This window comes from Pogoniulus pusillus, chromosome 35 (genome assembly GCF_015220805.1).
Source record: "Pogoniulus pusillus isolate bPogPus1 chromosome 35, bPogPus1.pri, whole genome shotgun sequence".
NCBI lineage: Eukaryota > Metazoa > Chordata > Aves > Piciformes > Lybiidae > Pogoniulus > Pogoniulus pusillus.
The window spans coordinates 4,946,930-4,966,591 of record NC_087298.1 but is presented as its reverse complement, the minus strand read 5'-3'; the positions used below and the strand labels follow the sequence as shown (position 1 = coordinate 4,966,591).

Genomic DNA, 19,662 nt, shown 5'->3' with positions numbered 1-19,662 from the left:
TGCAGAGGGGTGAGAGAGGATTGTCCTGCGTAGGTCAGGTCTCACCAGGCTGCTGAGCTATTCCACAAGGGAGCCCCAAGCTGCTCCTGTGCGTAAAGTGCCGGGGGAGGTTGATCAGTACCTTTTGAAACACTGACGTAAGCACAGGAATGCTTTGCAGCTCCCAGCCAAGATCTAACAGCTCTAAACTGCCAGGCTCTGAGCTGCACATGGCTTTAAAACTGTCACAGAACTGGAATCTGGGAAAACTCCAGTGGAAGCTGAGTTCTCTGGGAGCTGTGCTTGTGGCTGGATGTGAAGGCGAAAAGGACCTAGGGGTTCTAGTGGGTGGAAGGTTGACCAGGAGCCACCAATGTGCTCTTGTGGCCAAGAAGGCCAGTGGCATCCTGGGGTGTATTAGAAGGGCTGTGGTTAGTAGGTTGAGAGAGGTTCTCCTCCCCCTCTGCTCTGCCCTGGTATGGCCACATCTCCAATATTGTGTCCAGTTCTGGGCCACTCACTTTCAGAAGAGCAGGGAAGTGCCTGGAAGAGTCTGGCTCTGGCAGGAGGATTGGACAAGCTGATCACATTCTGTGATTAGGCTGCTGTGCTTCTCTGATTCCAGTATACTTGTTTGTGGTGGAAGGAGTTTTCCTGGGGTGCAGACCTTGGGATGCTCTTCAGCTGGGGGGTTGGAATGCTGGCAGGGTGTAAAGTGATGTCTCCTGTGCAGGGAGACACCCAGCACATCCCTTAGCTCCCTATAAGAGGAGCATCATCTCCAGCTTTCTGCAGAGACAACACAGGCTTTGGCCCTGGGCATGTTCAGAGAAGGGCAGCAAAGTTGGTGAAGGGTTCTAGAGAGCAAGTCTTAAGAGGAACAGCTGAGGGAGTTGGGGTTGTTTAGTCTGGAGATAAGGAGCTTGAGGGGAGACCAGATTGCTCTCAATGACTGCCTGAGAAGAGGTTGGAATGAGGTGTGAGTCTCTTCTGTCTCTTCTCCCTAGTATCAGGTAATAGGATGAGAGGAAATGGCCTGAAATTGTGCCATGAGAGAGTTAGGTTGGAGATTAGGACAAAAGTCTTTCCTGCAAGAGTGGCCAGGCATTGGAACAGGCTGCCCAGGGAGTCACCATCCTTGGAGGTGTTCAAGACAGGTGTGGACATGGCACTCTGGGCTGTGATTTAACAGCCGTGGTGGTGTTAGGTCAGTGATCTTAGAGAGCTTTTCCAACCAAGACAGTTCTGAGTGCTAGGTTGGACTGGATGATCTTGGAGGTCTCTTCCAACCTGGTTGATTCTATGATTCTATGTGGGGAGCAGGCACTGGGTGGTGTTCCTCATCCCTGGGTTTGCTTTCTCTGCTTCATCTCTAAGGGAAAGCCTTTGTGCTTGAAGGCTGGGCTGGGCTTCAGGGAAGCAGTGAAAAGCCTTCCATTTCCCTTCAAACCCTGTGTTGCCTGCAGATCTCTCTCCTCTCAGTAGTTATTCTTGTCTCAGTGCGAGTTGGAAATGTTTGCATCAGTGAAAATGTTGTCAGTGCCAGGCGTCGGCTCGTGGAAAGGTGAACTGTGATGAACCTGATGCAGAACAGCTTAAAGGTGGTTTGAAAGATACTTTTTTTTACATGACAGCACCACAAAAAGAGTGAATTTTCATTTGCTTGGCAAATCCTGGAGCTGGGAGTTCAGTGTTAACGACAGGATGAAATGCAATTTCATGCAGCAATTTGTCCCTGGAAATAGAATCAGAGAATCATAGAATCAACCAGGTTGGAAGAGACCTGCAAGCTCAGCCAGTCCAACCGAGCACCCAGCCCTAGCCAATCAACTTGAGCGTGGCACTAAGTGCCCCAGCCAGGCTTTTCCCTCCAGGGATGGTGACTCCACCACCTCCCTGGGCAGCCCATTCCGCAGGAAGCAAGTCAAGAGTTCTCTACATCAAACTGCAGAGAAGGCTTCTGCTGTTAAATTTAATCTAGATGAACCAGTTGGGTTCTAGTCACTCACCCCACAGCAAACCACCTAGGGCAAGGCATTCTGTTTTAATTAGCTGACCAGCACAAGTTATCTAATTACTGCTTATCTCTAGAATAGAGACCAGCAATAGAACAACCAGCAATAGAACAAGGGGGACACAGTCTCAAGTTGTGCCAGGGCAGGTCTAGGCTGGATGTTAGGAGGAAGTTGTTGGCAGAGAGGGTGATTGGCATTGGAATGGGCTGCCCAGGGAGGTGGTGGAGTTGCCGTCCCTGGAGGTGTTGAAGCAAAGCCTGGCTGAGGCACTTAGTGCCATGGTCTGGTTGATTGTCTAGGGCTGGGTGCTAGGCTGGACTGGCTGAGCTTGGAGCTCTCTTCCAACCTGGTTGATTCTAAGTATTCTTAGTATTCTAATACAGGCTGAGTGACTGTGCCATGAAAGGACTGCAGCAGTGAGCTGTGCTCATCTGTCATCTGCTGTCCCTTCTGGAAGAGAACCCACAGGGGAACTTACCCCCTTCCAACCTGCAGACAGACCACAGATCTATTCTGAATTAGGACAGCCCATGGCTCCACTCCTAAAATAAGATGTTTGCTTTCAGTTTGGGATTAGGTTGGGTTGGTTTTTTTTTTTCCTCTCCCCCATTTAAAAATAAGTTGGACTGAGTTTCACCAGGCAACGTTAGACTGTGAAAAGGCAGAGCTCTTTTTGTTCAGGAAGGTGTCAGAATGAAATGTTTCTCCTCTTCTACGCTTTTCATATCCTCCCCAAAACCACTTACACTTTAGTTTCAGCTGATGGGAAGCTGTCTGAGCAGAGAAACCATTCCTGAAAAGACCTTGCCAAGCTTTTCATGGAATAGCTGTGCCTAAAGCAGAGGAGGCGACCTGATGCTGTGGGGCTGGTGGTCACTCACCAAGCATCTCCAGGGCCTGGCCCTGGTAAAGGAGGTGCAGAAACACCTGCAGTGTTGAACACTAAGGGTGATGAGACACTGGTGCATTTTACTTAGGGAGGGCATGGAGGTGTTCAAGGCTAGATTGAATGAGGTCTTGACCAGCTTGGTCTAGTGGAATGCAGTGAAAGGAAAAAGGATATGGGGGTTCCTAGTTGATGGGAGGTTGCCCATGAGCCAGCAATGTGCTCTTGTGCCCAGGAGGGCCAATGCCATCTGGGGTGTATTAGAAGGGCTGTGGCTAGTAGATCGAGAGAGGTTCTCCTGGCCCTCTACTCTGCCCTGGTGAGGCTGCATCTGGAGTACTGTGTCCAGTTCTGGACCCCCACTTCAAGAGAGACATAGAACTGCTTGAGAGAATCCAGTGCAGAGCCCCAGAGATGATTAAGGGAATGGAACATCTCTGTTATGAGCTGGGACTGTGCTGCTTGAAGAAGAGGAGACTGAGAGGTGACCTCATTCGTGTTTATAAAGATGTGCAGGTGAGTGCCAGGAGGCTGCAGCCAGGCTCTGCTGGGTGATGCTCAGTGGCAGCACAAGGGGCACTGGGTGGAAGCTGAGGCATAGGAAGTTTCATTTAAACATGAGGAGGAATTTTTCTGTGTAAGGGTGGCAGAGCACTGGAACAGGCTGCCCAGAGGGCTTGTGGAGTCTCCCTCTCTGGAGATATTCTAAACCTTCCTGGATGTGTTCCTGTGTGATCTGGTGTAGGTGATCCTGCTCTGGCAGGGCAGTTGGACTGGGTGAGCGTTGGAGGTCCCTCTCAGCCCCTGCCATTCTGTGATTCTGTGTCCCTGCCCATGGCACTGTCAGGCTGTACCTAGTTGATTTTTAAGGTCCCTTCCCACTGAAAGCATTCTGTGGATCTATGAAATCAGGGGAAGCAGCTCATCCCAGCGTGATTTTCTGCGATCATCACAAGGCTGCTAGCAGAGCCCAGGACTTTGCCTGCTTGTCTGCATCTTGCTGCTGTAGGAAGTTGGGCAATATTCCCACTGGCTTAATTGGGAGCAACATCAGGCCAAGTGTGGTTATTTTTACCTGTCACTGCTCCCACTCCTCCTCTTCCCTCCCACCTCCATCCCCCTGGACAGCAGCAGCAGCTTTGCGTTCATGATGTGCAAAGCAAAAGTGTGTGTGGGGAGAGGAGCCGGGGGGTGGAGGGGGGGGGGAAGCCAACTAATTGTGCTTATTTTTAAAACCAAATGATCTAAAACTGCAGGAAAATAATTATTTGTGAAGGGAGCTGCTCAGACTGGCTGGGAGCTCCTCAGGGCCGGGCTGGATTCCTTACGGCAGTGGCTGGAGAGGGAGCCCCCAGCTCTGCAGGGGGACTCGGAGCTTGCAGGGCTTTAGCATTTTAGTTGTTGTGTTGCTCTTTATGCGACAGGGAAAGTGGTTGTTTTCCCTTCTAGCTTGCTTCTTTCTGGCTCGTTAGGGCAGGAGAGCCCACTGATTTATTTTAGTTTTGTTTTGTTTGGATGGGGAGGCAAAAAAATAAACAACCCACCCAAAAACCTGCCTGCAGGAGGCATGGCAGCAAAGCAGCTGAGGCATTAGCACTGTCAGATAGCTTTCCTTCACTTCCCAGAGGTATATCTGCTTGGAAACTCATTGCCAGCCACCCCTCAGGCAAGCCTGAGCATTCCTGCTCTCCTGGGCATGGTTTTCCTCATTGCACCAAACTCCTGAGCACGAGGTGGTGCCAGCAGTGATTGCTTGGGGGAGCAGTGAGCAGCCCCAGTGTTGAGTGTGCTGCTGCTTTTGCAAACGCTGGAGCCATTTGGGAGCCTTGCTCTGCAGAGGGGGGTGCTGGGGTGGGTTTGATAAGGCAGAAGAAAAGGGACAGGCAGCCCTGTCTAAGTGCTGTGAGCTGCAGTGGCACAGCAGCCATCAGCAGTGTGACATTGCAGTGGGGGAAACGAGGGGCTGGAGGGTGCTGGTTAATGCCCCAAATGGAGTCTCTGCTATGATTAAACTGCAAGTTTTGCTTGGCCTCTCCTAGAGATCCATCATTATTCATGTCAGCACCGTGCCTGTCAGGCTCATTCTGCTGCAGAAATTAATGATTTGAACTCACTGACCAGCTCATGTGCTGGGATGCGGCTCAGTGAGGCACTAACCTCTGAGGGAGGGCTCTGTGGGATGCCAACAGAGCAGGGTACCAGGGACCTGATCCCATACTGCAGTATGGGACCTTGCCATGGTAAGGGCAGGACAGCTGTTTCTTCCACTACCATTCCTTGTGATGGGTGCTTGGGATGCAAAGCTGGGTTTACATTCCTTTACTAAGGCTGGCAAAGCCCTCTAAGATAATCCAGTCCAACCATCAACCCAACACCACCGTGACCATTAAACCATGTCTCAGAATGTCACATTCACCCGGGGGTGATGACTCCACCACCTCCCTGGGCAGCCTGTTGCAATGCCAGGCCAAGGGACAGTTTAGATGCTGTCCCCACACCCACTCAGAACCTTTTGGCTTCAGGTATGTCTGCAGCCCCCTCAGAAAATGGTCCTTCAGCTGCATGCAACCTCTTGCAGTTGGGAGATGCTCAGGGATGAATACTGGGTTGCTGGTTTTGGGGAGTGCCATGGGGATGGGGTGGTGGCTCCCAGCCATCCCTGGTGTGAGATTAGGTAAGGAAGAGACTCATTTGCTAACTGCAGACAAAAGCAGTGACTGCTGCTGGGCTTACAGAAGCAAACAGAAATGAGACAGTAGCTCCAGATGTGTTAAAGGATGGCTTGGATCAGTGCTGAGGGCTCCTCTTGCCCTGCAGCAGCCAGCCAGCAAGCTGTGAGCTGCCTCTCAGCTGGGTGGCTCAGAGTCCAGTTATCAAGCAAGGTTTGTGCCCTTAGGCTGAGGTTATGGGAGGAAATGTGGATGTGGTCATGCTCTCCCTGGTTGGGAAGGAGTGTAAGCTGCCTGTGAAAGCTTTTGGGACCACTTTTGGGCCCACCTTATGTATCCTGCAAGCTGGGCTGGTGCTGTCACTGCCTGCAGCTTCCAGACTCTGGAGCTGATGCAGCCAACTGGTCAGTGGTCCTGTTTCTCACCAAACATCTTGAGAATTGGTGGTCTGAGCATGCTGGCTGGGCCTGAGCATACTGATTAGGCTGGCAGATGTTTGAAGGATACCTTGACCGTGTCTCAGGGCATCCTCAGCACCAGCTTAGGACCACCCTTCCCCATATCCCCCTGGGGTGCTCATAACCTGTGCTGAGATGAATGATGCAGCACTGGCTGTAACGTGGAGATATTTTCAATTCTCCTTTGTGTGCTTGAGCTGTCTCTGCCACACAGACAGGTCCATCCTCCATCTGTCTGGGGGTGAGGAGAAGGAGAGGTCATCCAGGGTGACCTAGTAGCTGCAGCTTAGTCCTGGGAATTGGGGAACAACCTTGGCAAACCAGAGGAGTGAACTGAGCTGATTCTTCTCGACCCTGTGCCCCTTGGAAGGGAGGCATGAGCAGGGCTGTGTGCTGGCCTGTTTCCTCTGTGCCCTTCATGGCAGAGAGATGAGGTTTTGTGTGAGGACTTCCATAGCCTGTGTGTGGTCTGCAGGGGTGGCTGAGGCTGGGTTAAGACAGACACACAGACATGGACAGGTTTTTTTCACCCACTACTTTGGATTTGGCTGTTCTAGTCCCTGTAGAGCCCATGCTGGACCTCATACACCTCCCCAGCTGCTTGCTCCTGCATCCTGCACCACCTGGCAGAGCTCTCCATGAGGATGAGCTGTTCCCTTGGGAAGGAAGTGCCCTCCCCAGCCAAGATGGGTTTGGAGTAAAACACTGACCTTGGCAGCTGCAGCCCTTTGAAGGGTGGATGGCCCTGCCTGTGTGCACCCCAGCTGGCCTTGGCTGGGTGGCTGGTGCTGACCCTTGTGGTCTTAGGCTTCTTTGTGCTCCACAGGCCGTTGTACCACCAGGTTCCTCTTGCTTTAACAGAGCAGGTCTTGGTGGAAGGAGAACTCTGTGCAGGTGAGCAGGCTGCTTTGCTCCCAGGGCTGCCTCAGGCTTTGCAGGCGTTGCATGGGGCACCTGAACCTGCAGAGGTCCATGGTGCTCAGCTTGCCAACATGATGCACAAGGATGGGAAGAGCAGATGAATGATAAAGCCATGTGCTCTGTATCTCTTTGCCAATCACTCATTTAAATCCCCTGCCCATGCCCTGCCTGCTGTCTGGGTGTCTCTGCTGACATGTCACCTCCCAACACTCTCCCTTTCCATGCTGGCTTGCTTTCACTTGTTCTGCTTCAGTGGCTGGCTGAGGGCCATGTGTCCCTCCTCAGGCAAGCCCACCCTGGGGTGGTTTTGCAGGTGCTGCCCTGCAGTTTGGAACAGAATCACTTGGACTTGGGGGTGGTGGGGTGGTGTCAGTCTGTGTGCTTGTGCTTCATGCAAGTTCCTTCTGGGATGAATGCCTGTGGTTGTCCTCTTGTTCTTATGGTTTGTCTCCTTCCTTTCATCTTCTTTGGGAAAAAGAAAAACACAATGCAAGAACAAAAAAGACAATTCCACATTGGATTCATCCTGTCCTGCCTTGAGAAGCTGCTGCTCCCAGCCACAGAGGCTTTTGCTCTATGCACTGGGTACTTGTGGACTTGTTCCTGCTGCAGCATCCTCAGCAGAGTGGTCACCTCCATGGGACCCACTGCATATGCCAGGGAGGAGAGAGGAGTCTTCCCAACGCCCTGCCTCTTGGATGTTTTGAGGCAAAATCCCTCTCTTTCACTCCCCTGCACTCAAGCCTGTCTGCAGAGCTGTGCACCCAGCACTGCCTATCTCTGTGGGCTCACTGGGGTGAGCATGGTGGCTTCCCAGGAGGTTGAGGTCCTGCTTTTGGAGGCTCTGTACAGCAGTGTGGGGTGCAGGAGGGCTGTGCAAGAAGCAGCCTCCCCCTCCTGCCTGTGAAGGAGGCTACAGGAGCCCTGCTTTCCCCGTGCTGGCTGGAGGACATGGGAGGGGTGATGGCTTTGTCCTGTCCACTGAACAAAGCCTCGGGCTGCTCACCTGCTGCCACAGCTCCATCCCCTCAGCTCTGCCATGTTTCCCTGAGCAAAACAAGCAGTGTGGTTTGTTTGCTTTCCTTTTTAAATGGCCACTTTTCACTTTTTTTCATACTCTTCCTCCTTGGCATGCAGGTCAGCAGGGGGAGGGAGCCTTCAGCCAAGCTCTCCATCACATGGGCCTTGTTTCTTGTGTGTTATTTTTTTCCCCACTGCTGCCCTTGCCAAGGGAAGGACATTGTATAGCTGCTGAGACTGGCAGGGGCAGTAATGCTGCCTGCCAATACCCTGGGTGTCTGAAAAGGCTTAGGAAATCCGAGCTCTAAATGAGCTCCCAAAGCTTCTTCTTCCCTTTCTCTGGGTAGAAGACCCTGCAGAGCAAGCCCAGCTCTGCTTTTGTCACCGAGCTCCCTGGCGAGCTGCTGGCACTGCAGTGGTGCTGGGGGGGGCTTTGCCTGGAAGCACAGTGTGACAGTCCCCTGGGGACACCCAGAAGGTCCGCAGCACAGCATGGCTCAAGGCAAGCTGGAGCACCCCAGGGAGAAGCAGGGAGCTAATTTCTGGCATCTCTTTTCCCAACCTCTGCCACCCCTTCGTTCTCTCCTTGTGTAAGTGCTTGGCAGTGCTGGCCTGGCAAACATGTTGGGAGTTCTTGGCTGTGGTGCTGGGGAGAGCAGAAGGGGAAGTGTGGAGTTGATGGATGACTGCCGAAAGCCTCCCCAGGGAGGTGGAAGGCCCAGCCTGCATTTACCCCAAGGATGCTGCTGAGAGTGGCCAAGGTCATGGCATCACTGGCAGCACAAATGCCTGGGACATCTGGGGCCAGAGGAAGCTGGAGGAGAGGAGCTGGAGCCATGCTGACTGAGGATCTGCTGGAGCTGTGTCCAGCTGTTCCCCCCCCAACACCTCATTTCTGCCCTTGCCAGGTCAGTGGGTGAAGGCAGCAGCTGCTTCTGCTGTGCTAGGAGTGGGCAGCAGCCCCGTCCCTGGGCTCTGTTTCAGCAGCATGGCTGCAGGACAACTCCTTTCCCAGAGCCCCTGGTGAGAGGTGGGTTTGCAGCAGCCAAACCTGAGGGCTGGCTTGGCTTGGCTTGGCTTGGCAGCAGGGCTGTGTTAGGGGGCTCTGGGCTCTTTAGGCTGGAAAATTGCAAGCTGAGAGGGGATCTTATCAAGGCTGGTCAGCATCTGAAGGGTGGAGGTCATGAGGATGGGGCTGGGCTCTATTCAGTGATAGAACAGGAGTCAGCAGGTACAAGCTGGAACACAGGAGGTTCCACCTCAACATGAGGGAAACTTCTGCACTGTGAGGGTGCTGGAGCCTTGGAGCAGGCTACCCAGACAGGTTGTGGAGTTTCCTCTGGAGACAACCAACCTGTTTGTATACCTGTGCAGCCTGACCTGGGTGTACCTCCTTTAGCACAGATTGGACTAGAAGATCTGCAGAGGTCCCTTCCAACCCCCACCATGCTGTGACTATTTTCTCCTCTCTTTAGAGACAAACCAGAAAGGCTCAGCTTTGTCTCCTGCAGATTCAGGCTTCAGCTCTGCAAGTGCCTGGCAGCTCAGTACCCCACTGACACTCCAGCTTGCACCACCGAATACAGGTTCCTCTCTAACTGTCTCTAACACCTCCCTGTAGGTAGCTTTGGCCGCTCAGGTGCTGGGAGCAGAGCAGGCATCACACCTGATACACTCTCCTAACTCCCAACTATCCCAGAAAAAGTGCCTTGAGGCTTTCAGCATCTTGCCTGGCTTTGCCTGTGGGTGAGGAGAAGATGGTCACATGCTCACAGGATGTTAGGGGTTGGAAGGGACCCAAGGAGATCATCCAGTCCAACCTCCCTGCCGGAGCAGGACAATAACACAGATCACAAAGGAACACATCCAGACAGGCCTGGAAAGGCTCCAGAGAAGGATACTCCACAACCTCTCTGGGCAGCCTGTGCCAGTGCTCTGGGACCCTTACAGTAAAGAAGTTCCCCCTTGTGTTGAGGCAGAACCTCCTGTGCTGCAGCTTACACCCATTGCTCCTTGTCCTATCCAGGGAGCAGTGAGCAGAGCCTGTCCCCCCCACTGCTGGCAGCTCTCAGATACTTATAGACATTTATCAAATCCCCTCTCAGTCTTCTCTTCTCCAGCCCCAGGTCCCTCAGCCTCTCCTCATCAGCCATGCCCTCCAGTCCCCTCATCATCCTCGTAGCCCTCCACTGGACCCTGTCCAGCAGATCCCTGTCCCTCTTCAATTGGGGAACCCAAAACTGAACACAGCATTCAAGACAAGGTCTCAGCAGGGCAGAGGAGAGGGGGAGGAGAACTTGAGCATCGCCAGGCCGTGCTGCTGCAGCTCAGTGAGGGAGGCAGCGGGGCCGTGGTGCCGCCAGGAGCATCGCTCCTGCTCCATCCCTCGGAGGGTGGCACGGACGTGGCAGGGAAGTGTGAGCTCTGCAGAGCCGCCTCGGGCACCGAGTCTGCCTGCTTCATCCTACCAGTGGGTGCCTTGGGAAACAGCAGAGGAAAATTCCACTCCTCGAGGCGTGGAACTGGGGGGGGTTGTGTCGTTTTCATTTCTGAGAGGCTCTGTCAAGCTGCTGCTCGCTCTGCCCCTCCCGTGCTGTGCAGCCAGCTCTGAAGCAGAAGTGATCTTTTCTGCCAAGGCAATGATTAGCCTTTCTGCTAATGACCCACGAACAGTGTCCAAAATAAATGAGCCCAACCTGCTCATCTTATTAGCCAAATGATGGCAAAGGAAGAGGAAATAGCTGCAAAAACTGCTTAGGCAGCTGGAATTGGGGAGCGTGGTGGTGTCGTTGCATGAAGTATGGAGAGGAGCCATATGTCTTCAAAAAGCTGGTCCTCTCCTGGAGCTGGGAGAGCCCCTGGGTTGTTGGCAGGGCTTCTGCTCATCCCCTGCTTTTCCATTTGTGAGGTGACCCTGTGGGGCTGGAGCAATGGCTGTCCCCAGGCTCTGCTGGTTCTTAGAGCTGAGAAGCTGGGGACAAGGCTGTGCTCTCGATCTGGATTGTGGCTCTCTGTGTCCTTTAGGTGACTGGCAGCAGCGCTGGGATGTTGGTCAGGAGAGCAGCCTATGTGGTAACCAATACTAACATTGCTTCTCAGAGTTGTTCTTGTGTCCTTCAGGCTCTTCTCAACGCATTTGGCAAGGCTGTGGAGCATTTGTGTTTCACATGGGCAGCAACAAAGCAAGAGGAACAGAAAGGCACAGGGGAGTTTCTGTGGGAAAGGTGGGGGGTGAAAGGGGACTCTTGTGATCCCCACTGTAGATCATAGAATCACAGGGTGTTAGGGATTGGACTGGATTCTGTGGTCCTGCTGTGGCAGGGGGTTGGATTCAATGATCTCTGGAGGTTGTTTCCAACCCCTAGCATCCTGTGATCTACAGTGGGGATCACAAGGTGCTACAGAGATCATCAAGTCCAACCCCCTGCCAGAGCAGGACCCTAATCTAGGGCACAGGAACACATCCGGACAGGCCTTGAAGGTCTCCAGAGAAGGAGACTCCACAACCTCTCTGGGCAGCCTGTGCCAGGGCTCCCTGACCCTTACACTAAAGTTCATGGTGATGCTCAATTAAAACAAGAGTTCACCTTGGGAAGGGATTTTGGGCTTTGTGGAAATGAAAGAGAGAAACAGAGCTGGGTGCAGGAGAAAAACTATGTCATGAGGATGGGTGAATGTGCAGAGAAGCTGGAGGGCAGGGTGTGACAACCCCCTTAGTTCTGGAGACAGCCTGACCTTCTCTGCAGACAGACTCGATTTGAAAGGTGCTTGTGTCCCCACTTGCAACTCATGTGTCTCTGTGAGTCTCTCACCATGAGCCCATGCAAGGCTCTGTAGGGGTGTGACAGTGATGTGGCCATCCTGGAGAAGGGCTCTGGGGCTGAGACTGAAGGTTGAGGCAAACTCAAAACGCATAACCCCCAAGCCTTGAAGCTGTGTCATGCCAGAGAAAGCCTGTTTGATAGGAGAAAAATGCCCTTGTTCCTCTTGTTCCCTCAAGCAAAAGCAGCTGGTGACCTGGCTCACAGTGCATGAGGCCCTGAAAATTGCTGAGGAGGAAGAGGAGAAGGTCATCCTCCTGCCAGCACCCAGTGTGCATGCCATATGCTTCCCTGACCTTCTCCTTGCACAGACGGTGTGAGCTCCCACGCGCCTGCTCGCTTGCTCAGCAGCACAGCTCTTGGGGTCACAGCTTCACAGATTGCATTGACTTGGAAGGACCTCAAAGATCATCTTCTCCAATCCCCCTGCAGTCAGCAGTGACACCTCCAAGCAGATCAGGCTGCCACATCAAGTCTGATCTTGAATGTCTCCAGGGATGGATCCTCAATCACATCCCTGGGCAACCTGTTCCAGTATTTCACCACCTTCATTGTGCAGAACTTCCTCCTGATGTCCAGCCTAAATCTCTGCTGCAGTTTCTGATCATTGCCCCTCAATTCAAGGGAGATGTTGAGGTGCTGGAAGGTGCCCAGCAAAAGGCAACAAAGCTGGTGAGGGGCCTGGAGCACAGCCCTATGAGGAGAGGCTGAGGGAGCTGGGGGTGTGCAGCCTGGAGAAGAGGAGACTCAGGGCAGACCTCATTGCTGTCTACAACTACCTGAAGGGAGGCTGTAGCCAGGTGGGGTTGGGCTCTTCTGCCAGGCAAGCAGCAACAGAAGAAGGGAACACAATCTCAAGTTGTGCTGGGGGAGGTCTTGGCTGGATGTTAGGAGGAAGTTGTTGTCAGAGAGAGTGATTGGCTTTGGAATGGGCTGCCCAGGGAGGTGGTGGAGTCGCTGTGCCTGGAGGTGTTGAAGCAAAGCCTGGATGAGGCACTTAGTGCCATGGTCTGGTTGCTTGGCCAGGGCTGGGTGCTAGGTTGGACTGGCTGATCTTGGAGGTCTTTCCCAACCTGGTTGATTCTATGGTTCTATGATCCTGTTACTACAAGCTCTTCTAAACAGTCTCTTTCTTCAGCCTTACTGTAGCTCCCCTTCAGATATTGAAATGCAGTTATAAGATCTCCCCAGAGCCTTCTCATCTCTAGGCTGAACAGCCCAAATTCCTCCACCCTTCTGATCATCTTTGTGGCCCTTCTCTGGACATACTTCAGCAGATCTTTGTCCCTCTTGTGTAGAGAGCCCCATAGCTGGACACAGGTGTTGAGTCTCACCATCCCACAGGGCTCCTCAGGAAGCAAATACTCAAAGCTGATGTGTGTCCAGAAGTGTTTGTTGCATATTAGCTGTGCCTGTAAGTGTCTACATCTGAAGTATGAGCTTCACACAGCCAGCTGTGTGCCTCTTTTTTCACTGACCTGGAATCTGAAGGGTGCAAGGTACAGAACTGGGGACTATGACTTCACAGAAACATAGAATGCTTTGGCTTGGCAGGCATTTTAATTAAACCACTTCCATCTGTAGCTAGTTCTTTGCTCTTCTCCTTTCTATACAGACTTACATTGCACCTTGGACTTGTTCCTTCCACTCCTAGTTGGTGGAGGAGTGGCTAATTGTATGGGTTTGTTCTGACAAGTTCCAGGTTTAAAGGATTTTCTGTGCTGGAAAACATCCTGGCAGTGCAAATACTGAGACCTCAACCACAAAGTGGAGGAGTGAGTGACCCTTGCACCCTTCAACGTCTTCCCTTGCACTAACCCCCTCTGGAAAGCTACCTCTGGTCGCTGAGGTTTGGGGGTTGATGTAACAGTGAAGTTTCACCTGCCTGCTGCAGGCTGCCCAAGTGTCTTCCTGCTGTCTTTCATTGTCAGATTCTCAAACAGGTTCTTCAGGTCAGTGCTGAAGCAGTTTGGCTGTGGAAGGTGTGGTTTATGACTGCAGGGGGAGTTGGGGTTGGTTTGTTGAGTGGAGGAGTTGTTTTCTCAGTGTCCCAAGCCTTCCACAAGCACCTGCCTTGCCCATGGCACTGTCATCAGTTGGAGTGCTCCAGGGAGTGCTGCCTTTCTCAGGGGTTTACAGCGTGAAGGTTACTTTTCCATAGGATCTCTGGAGCGGAAAGGATTTGGAGAGGTCACTAAATCCATCTCTCTGCCCTCAGGCAGGATCAATAACCCTTTGTCACTGGTGATGGATGTTTCTTCATCCTGTTCTGCAAGTCGAAGAATCATGGAATCAGTCAGGGTTGGAAGGGACCACAAGGAGCAGCCAGTTCCAACCCCCTGCCATGCCCAGGGACACCCTACCCTAGAGCAGGCTGCACACAGCCTCAGACAGCTTGGCCTTAAACACTTTCAGCAATGGAGCCTCAAGCACCTCCCTGGGCAACCCATTCCAGCCTCTCACCACTCTCATGCTCAACAACTTCCTCCTCACATCCACTCTGAATCTCCCCACCTCCAGCTTTGCTCCATTCCCGCCAGTCCTGGCACTCCCTGACAACCTAAAAAGTCCCTCCCCAGCTTTTTTGTAGGCCCCCTTCAGATCCTGGCAGACCACAAGATGGTCACCTCACAGCCTCCTCTTCTCCAGAGTCAGCAGCCCCAACTCCCTCAGTGTGTCCTCACAGCAGAGCTGCTCCGGCCCTCTGAGCATCGTCGTTGTCCTTCTCTGGACATGCTCCAGCATCTCCACATCTCTTTTACAGCATGAGGGTTACTTGTCCATAGGATCTCTGGAATGGAAAGGATTTGGAGAGGTCACTAAATCCATGTCTCTGCCCTCAGGCAGGATCGATAACCTTTTGTCACTGATGTTGGATGTTTCTTCATCCTGTTCTGCGAGTCCCTGCAGGCAGTTCCAGCCTGTGCTGTCCGATGAAGATTTTGGGTTGAACTGAAGCTGACCTGGGAAGGAGCAGCTTTACAAACCCCTCCAGAAGACACTTCCCTTCCCTGGAGGCACCCTGCCTTCAGCCCAGCTTCCCACCAGCCTACTGTTTCAGATAGCTTTTACAGTGTTTGGACTGATTTAAATGAACAGGTGGTTTGAAGTGATTGATGGAAATCCTTTTCCTGTAAATGTTTTGCTCTGAGGATTTAGCTTCAATATCTCACTCCTGGCAGGAAGCAGGAATGCAAGGCTGGCATCTTCCCATTGCCTGGTGCTGCCTGCAGCTCCTTGGTCAGAGGCTACAGATGCATGTGCATGTGGAGGGCTACCACCGGTGCTGCTTCTTTGTGGGTGCCATGGACAGAGGCACTGAGTGCAGCCTCAGCAAGTTTGCTGACCACACCAAGCTGTGTGGTGCAGCAGCCAGGCTGGAGGGCAGGGATCCATCCAGAGGGACCTGCACAGGCTGCACAAACCAACACTATAAGGTTCAACAAGACCAAGTGCAAGTTTCTGCATCTGGGTCGAGGCATTGCCAAGCACAAGTCCAGGCAGGGCAGTGAGTGGCTGAAGAGCAGCCCTGGGGAGAGAGGCTTGGGGGTGCTGGTGGACAAGAAGCTCAACAGGAGCCAGCAGTGTGCACTTGCAGCCCAGAAAGCCAAGCAAAGCCTGGGCTGCATCAGAAGTGTGGCCAGCAGGGCCAGGGAGATGATTCTCCCTTTCTACTCCGCTCAGGTGGGACCCCACCTGGAGTACTGCATCCAGTTCTGGAGCCCCTGGGACAAGAAGGATGTGGAGATGCTGGAGAGTGTCCAGAGCAGAGCCATGAGGATGCTCAGAGGGCTGCAGCAGCTCTGCTGTGAGCACAGACTGAAAGAGTTGGGGCTGTGCAGACTGGAGCAGAGGAGGCTCCCAGGTGACCTTCTTGTGGCCTTCCAGTATCTGAAGGGGGCTACAAAAAAGCTGGGGAGGGACTTTTTGGGCTACCAGGAAGTGCCAGGACTGGGGGGAATGGAGCAAAGCTGGAGGTGGGGAGAGTCAGAGTGGAGGTGAGAAGGAAGTTGTTGAGCATGAGAGTGGTGAGAGGCTGGAATGGGTTGCCCAGGAAGGTGGTTGAGGGCCCATTGCTGGAAGTGTTTCAGGCCAGGTTGGGTGATGCTGTGTGCAGCCTGCTCTAGGGTAGGGTGTTTGTGCCCATGGCAGGGGGGTTGGAACTAGAAGGTCCTTGTGGTCCCTTCCAACCCTGACTGATTCTATGATGCTTAATAATGATAGTAATAGAGAAGGTTCAGCACTTTAACTTTTCCTTTCAAGTTAGCCATTTGAAAAATGAGACATGTTCATGCCAGTCCCTGCTGGATGCTGGGTGCCTGAGGCTGAGGTAGTGGAGAGCTGCAGTGATTGCAGAGTTGATGTGAGGCCCTTAGATCTGGGCTTTGATTCCCTAGGGCTCCTCTTTTGTCTGTGCAAGACACATTCAACATCTGATTTGAAAACAGACTTCCCTTGTCCAGCTTGTTGCTGCAGTGGCATTTGGGGCACTGGTTTCACTGAGCTTCACATCCAGGAGATCTCCAGTCGTGGCCTGGAAGGTTACTTTCACCTCAGTGTTGCACACTGGCTGTGCTGGGCTCCCTGTTCTGGGGGCTTGCCCAAGAACCACGCAGGCATGGACCAGAAAGGGTGAACCAAGGTTCCAGTGCTCTGCCTATGCAACCTGCTAGGGAGTCTGATCTTTATTTGGCTTCCTTTGCCGTGTGGGGAATTACTCTTTTGTGGTGAAACCATAAAAGGAGGTTGGATGCTAAGGACATCAGCAGAACGCCTGGGGACCAAGAAGTTCTTTGTGTTTGGAGCAGGGGGGAGGGTTTGAAAGGTGGAGGAACCTGTGCAGATCTGTGTTGCTTCTCTCTACCCCAGGGTGCTCTCCACACTGCCTGCATTCACCTGGCTGCCCAGGTGAGCTTCTCCAGGAACACAGGGCTGCATCTTCACCTCCCACGCTTGTTTTCCCCTCAGACAGAGCTGTTGCTTCTGCAGAGGCTGAGGACAGCATTGCATGGTTAGGGCTTAGTTTGGATTAGGTATGTGCTTGTGAACATAGGCAAGATCCTAACATCCTGTGATCCTAAGATGGGCATCAGGGTGCAGTGGAGCTGAGGCAGGGCAGGGCTGGTTTTCCTGCCTCTTACAAGCTAAAGACAAACTGATCATAGAATCACAGAAAGGTAGGGGTTGGAAGGGACCTCTGGAGATGTAGTCCAACTCCCCTGCTAACACAGATTTGCTTAGATCAGGTTGCCCAGGATCCCAGCATCCAGGCAGGTTTTGTAATTCTCCAGAGATCACTCCACAACCTCCCTGGGCAGCCTCCTCCAGTGCTCTACCACCCTCAAACTAAAGATTCTCCTTAAGTTCAACTGAAACCTCCTGTGCTGTGGTTGCACCTCTTACCTCTTATCCTATCACTGACCACCACTGAAAAGAGCCCAGCCCCATGCTTCTGACCTCCACCCTTTAGCTATTGGTCAGTGCTGATCAGATCCCCTCTCAAAGTGCTCTTTTCCAGGCTGAACAGCTTCAAGTCCCTCAGCAGAACTGCTGGGAGAGTGAGCAAACAAGCTTAGCACTCCCCACTGCCTGCACTGGGAGCGGTGCTTTATGAGCTCCAAGGTGCAGGTAGCAGGTCTTTATTAGTTCTGCTTGAAGTATTTCATCTTGATTCACATCTATCTGTGGAACCCAACTTTATTTTACCTTTAAATTTAGATTTTTCAAACCAGGCCTGTCAAATTAGTCAAAGGGGATTTGATTAGTAAATGGCAGTGGCATTGAGGTCTTTGTTTCATGCCTGCACACGACTTGGCTCGGAGATGACACCAAAAATACCCAAGTGGAAAGGGAGTTTTCTACTTCCCAACTGATGGGAAGAGAAAAAAGGCAGACTTAAAAGTTCCTGCCACCAGTTCCCCAGCCAGTGGTTGCCCCTTGGCAGAGACTGTGAGGCTGTGGTGGGATTCAGGAGGACTTGGGAGCTGCATGGAACAAGGAACACAGAAGAAGGTAGGATTGCTTTGTGTCTTATTGCCCTGTCCTCTCCTGCTTATTGCCATTCCCTTGTCTGTGTTCAGCTGTTTTAACTCCCTGAGGATTCTGGTGGCAGAGCCTTAGTATGGCTTCAGGAGCTGCCCATCCCATGCCTAGGATGGTGGGGGGATGCTTAAAGGAGTTGGGCTGTTGCAGGGGAGAGGTGCAGTACTCTCTCCCCTGCCCACTAACCCCTGTGCCTTGGTGCATCTGCCATTTATTGTAGACTCATGGAATGGATTGGGTTGGAAGGGACCTTTAAAGTTCATCCAGCCCAACCTACCTGCAGTGAGCAAAGGGCCAAATGCCACTAGAGCAGGCTGCTTAGAGCCCCAAACAACCTGACATGGAATGGTTCCAGGGATGGGGCAGCTACCATATCTCTGGGCAACCTGAGTCTGTGTCTCATCACCCTCAGTGTCAAAACACTTCTCCTTCTCTCCAGTCTAAACGTCCTTCTTTTAGTTTAAGCCATCACCCCTTGTCCTGTCCCAAACAGGCCCTGCTAAAAAGTCTGTCCTCATCTTTCTTTTTGGCCCTGTTATGTCCTGAAAGGCCATAAGAAGGTCTTCCTGGAGCCTTCTCTTCTCCAGACTGAACCAACCCTAGCTCTCAGACAGTGCTCACAGTGGAGATGCTCCAATGCTCATGTAATTTTTCTGACCCTGTGCCCGTGCCAAGCAGGGTGGGAGCCTGTCACAGTGCAGAAGATGAGGGGGAAGGATGATGAAATTAGACAGTGGAGTTAATGATTAGATAGTAATGGACATGAGAGGGCTGGAGAGCTGGGAACTGCTATGCCCAATGGCCAGGACTGCCTTACAGAGCCTTCCTTAGGGGACTGAAAGAGATTTTGGGGGTTATGGAGGCAGCTTTCCTTGCATGGAGCCCTGTTTGCAGCCTGTTTGTTTTAATGAGTTGCTGCTCCTCAGCTGAACACCAACTATGTGGCTGGGGCTGGCTGTACCTAGCCCCTACTGGGATCACTCAGTGAGTGACCAGGGATGGGATGTCACAGAGAGGGGACCTCACAGAGCTCACGCTGTGATTGATGCTGCTACAGGGAGTCAAAAGACTGGAAGCAGATAACTGGGTGTCAGACTGGCTCTGAAGCACCCTCCTCACCCAGCCCCTACCTGCTGCTGGGGACAGTGCCACCTGCTGTCAGTGTCTGAATTCACTTCACAATTGCTCACAGATGCTGCAGTTACTCAGGTGACACTGCATCAGAAACTCGATGGTGGCAGGGCTGGGGATGGGAGAGGGTTATTAGCCTGTTGTTATCCATTTGCCCAGCTATCCTATCTATCCAGCTTTCAGATGGAGAGAATTAATTGGTTTCATTTGGCACACCAAGTGTGTTTAATTGAAATGAGTTCTTTCCCAGCTCCAACCCAGCACTTCCTCAGCCTCTCTTGGATGAGGAAGGGATGCTGCAGCCCTCCCATCATGGACCATTATATCATGGTGCAGCTGGGCTATAATAGTACCCTTCCATCCTTTCTCTAGCTGGGAAGGAGTCCTTGCTTCTCTATGCACCCATCTCACTAGCAATGGCTTCAAACCCTCTGCTTGCAGCCAGACTGGGGTTAAACTCAGTGATCCTTCCTCAAAGTGTGCTGGTGAATGTCCTTTTGGAATGCTAGCATCTCAGTGCCTGCTCAGAGTCTCCCTGCTGCAGCATCCTACAGATGTAGGTGGAAGCCTTTGTCTCTGCCACTTCTGCTCTCATCATCTCTGATATCCTGTATCCAGATGGATTAAAAAAGTGAGACCTGAATTGCAGAAGCCTCAAGCTGAAGATGCTTTGGGATGGGAATTTGTTTCCTTGCTGTGCAGAGCTCTTCAGGGCTGAAG

At 52.5% G+C, this 19,662-nt stretch overlaps 1 protein-coding gene across 10 annotated transcripts in view; it reads left to right on the top strand.

Moving 5' to 3' along the window:
* ASTN2 (astrotactin 2) overlaps positions 1–19,662 on the top strand; it is a 471,703-nt gene that overhangs the window by 94,576 nt on the left and 357,465 nt on the right. The window contains exon 1 of one of the 10 annotated variants that reach the window (XM_064171667.1): positions 17,514–17,781. The exons of the other annotated variants lie outside the window; for them this stretch is intronic. Within the exon in view, the coding sequence (XP_064027737.1) occupies positions 17,758–17,781 (24 nt within the window). The 5' untranslated portion in view covers positions 17,514–17,757. Of the gene's footprint in view, positions 1–17,513; positions 17,782–19,662 lie in introns of those variants that run through there. 10 annotated transcript variants of the gene reach the window in all.